The sequence below is a fragment of the Chaetodon trifascialis genome, chromosome 7, assembly GCF_039877785.1.
Source record: "Chaetodon trifascialis isolate fChaTrf1 chromosome 7, fChaTrf1.hap1, whole genome shotgun sequence".
NCBI classification, from domain to species: Eukaryota; Metazoa; Chordata; class Actinopteri; order Chaetodontiformes; family Chaetodontidae; genus Chaetodon; species Chaetodon trifascialis.
The window spans coordinates 16633832-16646072 of record NC_092062.1 but is presented as its reverse complement, the minus strand read 5'-3'; the positions used below and the strand labels follow the sequence as shown (position 1 = coordinate 16646072).

The window sequence follows — 12241 nt, the reverse complement described above, 5'->3', positions numbered from 1 at the left end:
CGGGGGACCCTGGCGGTGTAAGGCTCTGGGCCATTGGCCTCTTTGCTTGGTTGTTAATCTAACCTTGGTTATACATTTTATATACAGTACATTATTTGAAATGTATTTTCTACAGGCCATATTGTTCCTGTTTCAACTTTGTTTGCAAATTGTTTTGTAGTTTGATAAGTTAGTAGGATAGGAACATTAAAAGAGCAAATTGAAGCTCAAGAAAGTCGAAATAAGGAGTGAAAGGAAGTATATGCACTGGAGTAAGTAGTAAATAGGTTGGAATATGTATTTAATAACATGAGACATGAGAAAGAGGAATGACACGAGGCTATTGGCATTTTAAATAACATGTAAGCATAACAAACATATAATGTAGCCTAAGTGTAAAGCAGCTATGAAAGCTATGGAAATTTAGTCAAGTCAACTTTACTGTCAGTGCTGCTATATGTACAGGACATTAACAGAATTGAAATATCGTTTCCTTCAAATCCCTGGTGCAAACAGCAATAAACATGAAATATAAAATGCAATATAAAATTTAAAAAATGTAACAGAAATATATACAAGTTAAAAAGATCTAGTAAAAAATATGGCAATCTAAGATATAAAATACAGTATGAGATGACACATGTGAGGAGGTCTGCAGTTATGCAAAATGTTTGTCATCATGGATATTTACTTTGCAAAAGACTGAATTGAATTGAGCTTGCTATTTGTTTAAAAGGAAGTGGGCAAAATCTCCCAAAAATCCTGTCAAGAGGCCTTTAGTCTTTTAAAAGAGCCGCATCCTTCTCCACACAGCTGATTCTGCACTCGACATGTCCTCTGTGCGTCTCCAGTGTTGGTAAGTCTCACTACATGAAACACTGTTACAGGTGAAATGTGTCAAAGTCTGACAAACTCCATTTTCCTCTGTTGTTGTCGCCTGGCTCGTGCCACCTCATTGGCTCCACAGAATTGTGATGGCGTTACGTCACTTCCTGCTCTGTACCGCATGATGGCGGTGTCCATGACGGGTTTGGCACATTGACTTCCTCTGGAGGTGTGCAGTTTAGCTTCGCTTTAGACCACTCCGGGGACATTTGTCAGTGGACGACCCTGATCGAAATCGTCCTCACTGAATATTTAAAGAGGTGAGTCGCAGGTGAACTGCGCTTTGTGCTCAAACAGCTCCGCAAAGCAAATGTCGCCTGTGCGTAACATGCCTTCTGGGTAACACACAGCTAGCTGTTAGCTAAGTGTTTAACGTTACGCAAGGTTACAGGGCATTGATGTGTATTTACACATGAGTAGCTTCACGGGAACGTGTCATTCCTGAATTATAAGTTGAATAAATTTCGTCCTCCGTGTTTCAGATCATGGCGCTGCACAGACTGTCCTTCAGACTACGGCAAACGGTAAGATCACTCTTAGCAGTGGCTTTAAGTGTGTGAGAAACTGCGCAGGATATGAAGAATAATCCCTCTCAGATATTTTGGACACGAGTCAGCAGCTCTGTTTGCAAAGCGAGGAGGCAGAAGTTGTTTTCAGTGATGTCTGTGGTGTTAAACTGGTTTATGGGGAGTGCGTTACATGGCCCCCACATTTACAATATGTGGTGATACAAGCCGCGATTTTGCGGGAGGTTCATTCACATGCATCCTGGTAAACTCACTTTTCTGAGGTTTTTCAAGAAAAATAGACACCATGTTATCTGTTTCTAATTGAACCAAATTCAGATGTATAACCAACACTGCTGCCAAGATAATTGGTCTCCGTACACCCAGTCTTGCAGGGGTCAATAATAAAGCCATTGCACACATTGCAACTTCAATAGCACAGGACACCACACACCCACCAACTGACCCTCCTGCCCTCAGGGTACAGGTACAGAGCACTGCAGTGCAGGAGGGCTCACTTCAGGAAAAGCCTCATCCCTGTAGCCATGGCTGCCTCAGATAACAGTGTGAAGACTCGTTTGACCGTGTTTGACATCTGAATAAAACTATGAAACATTCACAGGTAACACATGTAAGGTCCCTTCACACCAGTGGATGTGGGCAGCAGCAGGAGGCCGTGGCTGTAGAATCCGAACACGAGCCCTTCTCAGTTTTCAGAACACAGGAGAGCGATCCGGTAAGCAAATCTGAGCAGACGCTGTCATCAGGCATCAGTTATTGCCTATTTGTGTTAGCAGCCGTATTGTCTGTGCATTTGTATGATTTTAGCTGGTGAGCTGTTGGTTTCCTTCCAGGCTTGTCATTCAGAGAAACATGTCGGGCAGTATTACACACTGCCCCCCGCACACATCCGCACTCTGTTCCCCGGTGGCCTCCAGCGGCGCTTTCAACAGCAGGTATGTGCTTCTGTCTGTGACTGCATGAACGCTGTTTTAAACTTACCGCCTCATACATGGTATTTTATGGGTTGGTTCGTTTTTTTTTTTCCCTCTTTTTTGAAATAATTCAAAATCTGCCATGAAGACAAATTGTCATGTACGGTTTTAGGTGAAGACGTTTAATGAAGCCTGTATGATGGTGAGGTCGCCGGCTCTAGAGGTCATCTCCTGTCTGAAGAACACTGACACCAGCAAACCTGCTGTGCGATATTTATTCTGTATCCTTTAAAATGCACACACACACACACACACACTCACACACACACACACACACACACACACACACACACACACACACACACACACACACACACACGTGTTCTTCTTCTCTCGAGGCTTCTTGAAGTGTTGTTAACCTGATCAAGCTGTTCAGATGGGTTGAAGGGCAGTGGGAAGACAATGTCTCTCCTTCACACAGTCCACTTCTGCTACACACAGGGATGGCTGGTGCTGCATATTCCTGATGGTGAGACAAACAGTCACACATGGGAAGTGTCCAACTATTGGCCACCACGGCAGAAGTACTGAAAGTGTCACCAGTGAACCTCCTCTTCCCTGTGTTTTTTTTTTTGTTGTTTTTGGTTTATAATACAGCGCACCTCTGGATGAAGAACTGTAAGGAGCTGCTGCCCTCTTCCTATAACACCTCTCGCTTTGATCAGCCGTTACAAGCCACCGAATGGTTACGCAACTTCAGAACCACCAATGAGCACTTCCTTTCAAAGGTAATGATTTTTATAGAGTGTGCCTTTATGAACAGTCGTCATCAGACGATCTTGTAATGGGCTGCAATCTTTAATATGAACTAAACGGCTCTGAGTATACACAGTCCAATAAAGGCTTGTGGATTATTACAGAATTTGTCACATTATTAACAAGCATTTCTAGCCCTTAAATGAGCCTCGACTGTGTTTTCACAGCGGTCACATGCTGATATGCATGAAGCCATTAAACTGCTTGATGACACCACCTGAATTTACCCACCTGTAGTGCTCTAACAGGAAGAGTTTGAAGCATCTTTGCACAGAGAAACATGGTGAATGAAACCGTGCTGTTTCTCTCCCAGATAAAGATAAAGCAGCGCTATGTGTGGACGAAGAGAGAGGCCACTGAGCAGGGATGCACACTCGGAGAGCTGGTGGATCAGGTGAGTCCTCTCACGGCGCAAATGAGTGGGACTCTTGATTTTTCTGGCTCTGAGTATTTATTTGTGTCCATTGGAGACGTGGTTTATCTCCCCCTTGAGGACATTTTCATCACTCTGTTGTGTTTTCTATCTGTTCCCGATTTTTTTCCCTCTGCCCCACAGATTTCCCCACAGGGGTCATTAAAGTTTCATCTTTCATTTCGCCTGTGCTTAGTGGTGATCAGTAGCCAATGAACTGAGCATGGTGATGGATCACCACAGTATGTTTGTACCATACACACTGACAAAAGGCGGAAAAGAGGAGTATATTTTCATTCAGCCTGTGAATTTTTCACCTCTCTGGCCATCAGTTATCCCGCTTTGCTGTATTTGACTGCATAGTTTTGAGCAGCACAGCGGCTCAGTGCACAGCTCTGTTGTGTGGAGCTGCCATGTTCTCCCTGTGCTTAGTGTTGCCCTATTTTGACTTTTCATACAAACTAAATTTCTAATTTCACTGCTGATATTACTGCAAGCTTGTTGTAGGTTGTAATTGGATCTGATATTAATAGCTGGCCTTCTGACAGGACATTAGAAAAAATAAATCCATTTCAGATCGCATCTTTATTAAAACTGCTGGATGTTTTGAGGTGTAAATGAGGTGTAATTTTTTTTCTTCTTCCTTGTCAAAACCTGGCTCTTACATTATCCACAATGCAACTGCACTGCAGACAGTTTGATCAGAGATTGGGGTGTGTTGTGTTAGCGGCGTCTAATGTAGCCCCAAGCAATAGATGAGGAGCGGTCTAAAGAGAGACTCTCACTTTGTGACTTCACATGCCCAGATTTTTTTCATTTTCAAACTTGTTGTCATCAGCAACCAACTCGAGGCAGTTTGTCAGACTTCACACAGCTCCCTCTGGAGAGACAGAAGACTTCATACAACTTTCTTAAGCCTGCACTCTGGCAACAGCCGTGGCTGAAGGCATTATGTTTTGGGGTTGTCTGTCCAACTGTCCATCTGTCCTTCTAGGAATGCCAAAGCACTCTCTATCAGTCCTCTCTGCTCCTCTGTAAAAATAATGAAGACAGACTATTCCTCACTGGAAATCATTCACTGGAATCAAACATGTCAGTACAATGAGAGCTTGAGAGGTGGTAACTCGAGTTCACAGATGTAACTGCCCTTGATTTCCCTCCCTAAGACAATGTGATGAGACTTGTGATGGTGTTTCCTTTGCTGAAGGGTATCACCCGTGTGAAGAGCAGCAGTGATGTGGTGGGGGCGGTGATAAAGGAGCTGAGGCTGCAAAGCGGGCAGCCAGAGTCCGACTTCCGGATGGCGGTGGCTGTGGATGGTATCAATGCCCTGTGGGGAAGATCCACCATCAGGAAGGAGGATAAGAGTCCTGTGAGGAATCACGTTCACACTCCTGTCACGCCTCATACTTGTCCTCATGCCTTTTCCGCAGACAGGACGTCTTATGTCTCTCTTTCTTGCTGTCCGTCAGGTGGAACCAGAAGAGCTCACTGTGATTCATAACCTGAGGAAGCTGATGAAGAACGACTGGGTGAGCAGAACATACTGAAGGCGATGACCACAGCTGCATGAGAATGTTGTTTTTCTGTTTTTTTTCCCCATTAACATTGATTATCTTTGTCTCAGACTGGAGGCGCCATCATCACTACTCTGTCTCAGACTGGGTCTCTCTACACTTCAAAATCTGCCTACTTGCCTCATGAGCTGCTGGGAGAGGTCAGAGGTCATTTTATTGTACTTTATAATCTGTAGCACTTGCCCTCCAGCTCTGACAGCAGATTAGTCTTTCCTTCTCTTCTCTAACTTTGGTCATTAGTCAGGAAATTGCAAATCTGACCTCGAGACTGCATCACTCAAGTGATCAGGACTCATGGGCTTAAGTTGTTTTTCAGAATCAAGTCAAGCAGTGCACAGAAGACATAATGCTTTGTTGCTGATGCTTTGTTGTTGCTTTGTGATGAGCATCTCAACTTTGTATCCATGTATCCAGTAGTTTGGCCAGTGGACAGACTAACTGTGACAGAGGATGAGTCCCATCCTTGAATGCATCGCACTGTCCCCATCTGGTCTGCCCTGTTCATTTCCTTATATGCTTAAAGCTGCACCTGTTTGTGCTGTTGAAGTGGCTTGTAATATTATTTATAGTGGCTGTATTTAGTGGATGTCTGCAAGTCATGAGATCAATTTCCCAATTGACCGATAAATCCATTACTGTCGCCCACCTCTTCCATTTATTCTGGGCAATGATTGAACTGTAAAACTCGGGTCGTATAACATTCTTGTCATAGCTAAAAAAACATATTGTAATTGCTTGATATTAATCATTTAGACTTGTGTTGTTGACCGCTGACTGATTTCTCCCCTCTCTGCTTTTAAATTAGATAAATATCAGTATCTGTATTTGTTTGACTATTGTAAAAGGGCCAGAAAAAGGGATTTTTCTGTTCACATTAGAGTTGGTGATATGTGATATTTTCTTGTCCGAACATGCTATTTAAAGGGGTGACACAGTCTGTGCTAAAGACACATTTGATGTCCAGTATGCTGACTTCTTGTCTGCATTTCACTCATCAGAGTGGCTTTGACAGCATGGACCCGTTCATCCCAGTGTCAGTGCCCAACTACAGCGAGAGGGAGTTTGAGAGCTGTTACCTCTACTATATGGACCGCCACTGGCTGCAGCATCCGCAGAGTAAGTGATGATACTGCGAATGCTTTGCTCTCTAAAAGGTACAGTGAAGTGATGCTGTTTTAGTAACTTAAAATTCCTTTGTTGGTCTCCCCAGGTCAAACAGAGGAAGGGAAGAAAGAACTCATCTTTTTGAGCAATAGAAATCCGTCAATGTTGGAAAGAATTTGTGCGTTCATGTGAAGCTACATAAGACTTAAATCACACAAATATCAATGTCCTATAAATGCATAAATAAAAAATGTCCATGTCTATATGTGCCCCTCTGTAAATTATGATGCATGTGTACTACTTTGATAATAAAATGTTGAATTGAGTAAAAAAAAAAAAAAAAAAAAGGCCTTTTTTGTGTGAGAAGTGTTTTTTTTTCCTTATACATCCGGTCTTTATTTGCAAGTATAGTAGGTCACTTGTGCTAATTTTCAGATATCAGCTGGATGAATGGAAAAAAAGAGTTAATCACCGGGAATCTGAAACGCTTTCTTTATGAATGGAATAGCATTGTCTGCCCCTTAGACAATTTCTTTATGTGCAGTTGAGAAAGTGGGAGGAAAACAATGCAAAGATGGGACAATCTTGGCTTAAAGTCATATTTGAGAGGGATTATGGTTCACAGTATTTCTAAAATTTAGTACAGCCCCATCTCCTGACGTTGTTCGGTTGCTTTAAGTTGAATGGATAATGGTACGGCACCACCTGGCGGCGGGTCAGCGTATCGCACGCTTATTCACGTGACAGTTCCCAAAGTCACATGACTGGTCCAAAGTCACAGTAGATGGCCAAAACACGGAGGTTGACATGGCAGATTGGATCAAGCTAAGGTGACGGCTGACTGTAGATATTTGAATTAAGTGTGTATCGGCCTCCTCTCAGGTGAGCTCCTCTTTTCAAAGCGCTCTGAATGAAATGACAGTAAAATGTGGATGTGTTAGCTAAAAGAAACGAGCAGGTGGCTCCTTGTTAGCGTGCATTTGTCATTTTAGCCTGATTTAAATCGTTATTTTATTGAATTTCAGCTTGCAACGCTGTAGACTAATTTCAGTATTCCTTCTTTCCAGATAAAATGGCGTTGTTGTTGCCACCGTCTCTCCTGCTGGCCCTCGTTTTCCTCACAGCAGCAGTGACCCTCTGCACAGGTAACCCACCATCAGGACAAGTATTCAGATCCGTTACCTCAGCAGAAGTACCAATGTGAAAATACTGCAGTACTAAATGCAGAACAATGCTCCCTGTAGTGGAGAAGAAGGTTCAATATTTGCCTCTGAGATGTTGCAAAGTAGAAGTACCTTGACTTTGTACTGAAGTGCAGTATTTGAGTAAATGTACTCACTTAGATTACACGACAGCTGAGACAAAAACCATGTTTTTCTTACTTCTTCTCCTTCCAGGCAGCAGCGGATGTGTTGCCAGAAGTTTCGGCCATGACTCGGTTGTGTGCGAGTGTAATTCCACGTACTGTGACAGCGTTGGCTCAGTCACCTTGCCTCCTCTGGGCCAGTACTCCTCCTACCTGACCAGCATGACCGGCAGCAGACTGGAAGCAGGCCAGGGCCAGGTGCAGGTGAACAGCACCGGGCCAGGTGAGCGACGTCTGCGGTGATGGAGCAGGTGGAGAGCGTCTCTCATCTCATTAATGTGCCTCTTTCAGTCCTCAGGTTGACTATCGTTCCCTACCAGAAGTACCAGAAGATCAGGGGATTCGGTGGCGCTATGACGGACGCAGCAGCCATTAACATCCTGTCCCTGTCTGCCGGTGCTCAGGACCAGCTGCTACGACAGTACTTTTCCCCTGAAGGTACGTGAAGTAACAGGGAAAAAAAGCAGAAGGGTAATAAATCATAAGAGTGTGATCATAACATCCAGGAATATCCACAAATAAGATGCAAATGAATTGTTCTTTTTGTCCTTTTTAATGTAAAAACACATAGCAACCACACTTTTTCACATAGCAACGGTTATTCTGTTCCCACATAATGAAAAATACATTTCACACATTCTGTGAGAGGTGTCTATATGTGCAGGTTCGTTTGTTTCCCACATGAACAGAATCATCATCGCAGCATCCTCTTTGTCATGTGCTGTTATCAGGTCTGGACTGTTTGTTTTAGGACATTATCATGATATTGATGAGGCAGTTTACCGAAATATGTACGTAGACGTCATCGTACGGTTAACTTAATGCAGGATCAAATACTCAAACTGAGATTCAAAGCAAAACAAAAATGTCAATATCTAATTCCAGCTTTACCGTAACTCCCCCTATTTAGGATATAAAACATTTAATAAATGGTTCTTAACACTATTGTTGTTGTTGTTGTACACAGATATATGGACATTTTGAGTGTTTATTGGTGTACAGTATTTGTCAACAATGGTCTCCATGTGTCCTCTCTGCTGATACTCAAAATGATTTAATGTCAAGAAGGGTGTTAACCATGGCTGCGAGTGTCTGAGTGGAGTTCTCCAACGTGTATCATCAAAATATTTTCATATAAAAGTCGGTAAATGATCTTTTTGAATTGTCACGCGGTCGTAGATCTTGCTGATGCCATGTTTCCGGCAGGTATCGGCTACAGCGTGCTGCGTGTGCCCATGGCCAGCTGTGACTTCTCCACCCGTCTGTACACGTATGCTGACACGCCTGGAGACTACAACCTGGACAATTTCACGCTGGCCCCTGAGGACATCAGCATGAAGGTCTCTCTCTCCTCCTACTCACACACGTGCACATGTCCGTCACTCCATCCCTCTAAGCTGTCCTCCTCCTCCTCCTCCTCCTCCTCCTCTCCTCAGATCCCTCTCCTGCAGCGCGCTCAGGCCTTGTCCCCTCGCCCTCTGTCTCTGCTGGCCAGTTCCTGGAGCGCCCCCGCCTGGATGAAAACTAGCGGTGCTCTCATAGGAAAAGGCTCCCTGAAGGGCCAACCAGGGGGCAAGGAGCATAAGACCTGGGCTCAGTATTACATCAGGTGAGGTGTCAGGCTTTACCTGAACGTGATGTCACATGTTGGGAATGTCTGTGGTGAGGGAAACTTACCCTGGTGGTGGCTTTTTTCTTTCCTCTCAGGTTCCTTGAGGAATATGCTAAATATAACTTGACCTTCTGGGCATTAACCACAGGGAATGAGCCCTCCGCAGGACAGATGACAAACTACAGGTCTCTCTTCCAATGATATGACACACAATTCACCGTAGTCACGACTCACAGCAGATTGAGAAGCATCTTTGTCTCGCTGCAGTTTTCAGGCTCTGGGCTTCACTCCTGAGGAGCAGAGGGACTGGGTGGCTCTGGACCTGGGCCCTGCCCTGCACGCCTCGTCACACCCACACACACACATACTCATACTGGATGACAACCGCCTGCTGCTGCCCCACTGGGCTAAAGTGGTGAGTCCAAGGACAAGGAGATAGTAGGAAAGGTCATGGTAAACTTTGTCAGACCTGCGGCTAGACTGGTGCTGTGGACAAGAAATCAGGGTTAAATCAGGATTAAAAAAAAAAAAAAAAAAAAAGATAAGGGGATAAGTGAAATCAGTGTAGTCAGCTACCACTCACTCTGTAGCGAAGCAGCTGCTGTGATAAAGGACTTTTGACATTTTCCAGTCTAAAACTGCCAGTGTGTCAGATAGAAACCGACCTCAGGAAAAGAGTGTGTCCTCTGTCGTTTGAGAGACGATGCCACAAGAGTCAAGGACAACTTTAACCAAGACTTCTGGGTTCACCATGGCAAATTTAAGACATTTTAAAACTGTTTTATGACCACATAGAATTAAATTTAGTACGGAATTCACAGTCACAACGACCAGATTATGAAAGTATGACAGAGAACCAGTGGGGACAATGTGGCCTAGAATTATTTATTATTATAATACATTTTTTCAGTACTTCCCAGCAGCATAAAGCAAGAATTCCTTAGTGGGTAGTCAATTATATTAATGTGACCTGGACCAGGATGAGCAGCTTAATATCCATGGATAGATTAACCATTAAAAAAAATGATAAATTCATTGAAACTTTTGCTAAAATTAACACTTGGCCTCCATGAGACAAAGAGCTTACCCTCTACTGTAGCTGGCAGAAGGGACTGAACTCATATTACTGTGTACAGCAGGCAAGAGAAAACATTTAAGACTGTTGTACGTGAAATCAAAGATTGTTCAATTCAGACTTTTTTCAGTAAACTAAACATTTTGCACTCGTTTTATGTGGAAACTTGGTCTTGACTTAAGTCTTTTTTTCCCTCCAGGTCTTAAACGATGTTCATGCAGGAAGGTACATTCATGGTGTGGCAGTTCACTGGTACATGGACGAGCTTGTCCCAGCTGAGATAAGCCTGGGAGTCACCCATCATCTCTACCCAGAGTATTACCTGTTTGCCACAGAGGCCTGCTCTGGCTGGAGCCCACTGGACAGAGGGGTGAAGCTGGGTAGCTGGAAAAGGGCTGAACAGTACGCACATGACATTATAGAGGTGAGATCATCTCAGCTTATGCACGACGGTTATGCTTGTTCAGTCAGATCCGCTGTAACAGATGTGAGATCTGACAGGCTGCGAGCTGTTCCTGAAAGGTGAATCACCTCCCTCGATGCTGCAGTGCAGGTTTATAAGGTGCAGTCTGCTGCACACACTCAGCTTAGAAGCTGCCTGCAGGCCATCAAAGCAAGCTGGAACTGGTGTTTCGTCTCTTCTTACTTCACTCTCTCTCAAAGGAAATTGGACTCCCTCCATTCTATCCATTTTGCATGGGTGCATTCAGACTCTAGACGTCTTGTGAATCAGGAGGCATGTGTTTATGTAGATGTGCTGTTCTTGTGACATTTGAGAAGAACAGCAGACACCAGCCCAATGGATTCACTTAAAACACCTCCTACAACCCTGATTTCAAAAGTTGGGTCACTGTGTAAAACAGAATAATTAGATCATCAATTTTGACTTATTCGTCTGAAAACAGTATAAAGACGGTACATTTAATTTTTGACCTCAGCTTCATTAATATAAGCTTATTCTGAATTTGATGACAGCAACATGTTTCAGCCAAGTTAACAAGATTCTCAACCGTGGGCGTTTTCTCCACGGCAGGACTTAAATCATTATGTGGTGGGTTGGACTGACTGGAACCTGGCGTTGGACCAGACAGGTGGACCAAACTGGGTCAAAAACTTTGTGGACAGCCCTGTTATAGTGGATGCACAGCGAGATGTCTTCTACAAGCAGCCGACCTTCTACAGCATGGCCCACTTCAGGTAGCAAACTGGGTCTTATCCGGTGCTTGTTCACACAAAATTCTAAAGACATCTGAGTCCACTGAGATCCACATAAATCCCGTTTTTCACAGTAAGTTCCTGTGGGAGGGGTCTCAGAGAGTGGGCGTGTCCACCAGTCAGGAAACAGGCCTTGAATACTCCGCTTTCATCAGACCAGATGGCTCAGCAGTGCTGATCGTACTCAACAGGTATGTGATTTTTATTTTTTGTGCAAATGACAGGAAATTCATTCCTCTGAACTGTGCGTTTGTGTTCTGTAGGTCATCATCAGCGATCCAGTTTGAAGTGTGGGATCCCACTGTGGGCTACATCCCCTCCACTGCTCCGGCTCATTCGTTGCTCACACTCGCTTGGAACACACACTAATTACTCTGAGTTTACATACATTTGTTTGATCTGAATCACATTCCAGATATTCCTGTTCATTTCAACAGATAACAAAAGTTTTACATTTCTGTTCTTCACCACAGCAGTTCTCACTCTCACTGTGCTTTCCTGCACAGCTCTGGTGATTTCAGCGGCCACTCATTTCATCCCAAATCCTAACATGCTTATTTAATCTTGTCAGGAATGTTTCCTGACAGTAACGAATGTATGATTTCAGGAGAATGACCTGTGCTGAAGCAGAAGTGGTGCCTTGATTTCCAGCTAATGAGATGCTTGAAAAAATGATATAAATAATGTAAATAATTTGTAAATGCCTTCTGTTGTTGCTATTTAATCTTTTAATTTTAAATAAAGCACGTATTTTAAAGT

The 12241-nt window shown here is 43.7% G+C and overlaps 2 protein-coding genes across 4 annotated transcripts; both read left to right on the top strand.

Annotated features, from left to right (window-relative positions):
- Nucleotides 1-966: 966 nt before the first annotated feature.
- dap3 (death associated protein 3) lies at nucleotides 967-6541 on the top strand. The gene is made up of 13 exons (XM_070966319.1): nucleotides 967-1124; nucleotides 1347-1388; nucleotides 1993-2106; nucleotides 2225-2326; nucleotides 2478-2586; nucleotides 2742-2834; nucleotides 2963-3093; nucleotides 3435-3515; nucleotides 4741-4905; nucleotides 5006-5065; nucleotides 5161-5250; nucleotides 6109-6226; nucleotides 6321-6541. The coding sequence occupies exons 2-13, from the start codon at nucleotides 1350-1352 to the stop codon at nucleotides 6404-6406; spliced, it is 1188 nt and encodes a 395-aa protein (XP_070822420.1). The 5' UTR covers nucleotides 967-1124; nucleotides 1347-1349; the 3' UTR covers nucleotides 6407-6541.
- Nucleotides 6542-6966: 425 nt separating this feature from the next.
- Nucleotides 6967-12241, top strand: gba1 (glucosylceramidase beta 1). Of its 3 annotated transcripts, none has more exons than XM_070966020.1 (12): nucleotides 6967-7096; nucleotides 7282-7359; nucleotides 7612-7803; nucleotides 7872-8018; nucleotides 8787-8920; nucleotides 9017-9189; nucleotides 9288-9377; nucleotides 9460-9607; nucleotides 10467-10691; nucleotides 11301-11464; nucleotides 11557-11673; nucleotides 11746-12241. In XM_070966020.1, exons 2-12 carry the CDS (start codon nucleotides 7287-7289, stop codon nucleotides 11849-11851), a joined length of 1569 nt encoding a protein of 522 aa, XP_070822121.1. In that variant the 5' UTR covers nucleotides 6967-7096; nucleotides 7282-7286; the 3' UTR covers nucleotides 11852-12241. The 3 variants fall into 3 exon arrangements, with proteins under 3 accessions (XP_070822121.1, XP_070822123.1, XP_070822122.1); XM_070966022.1 differs by having other exon boundaries at nucleotides 6982-7074; XM_070966021.1 differs by lacking the exon at nucleotides 6967-7096 and having other exon boundaries at nucleotides 7260-7359.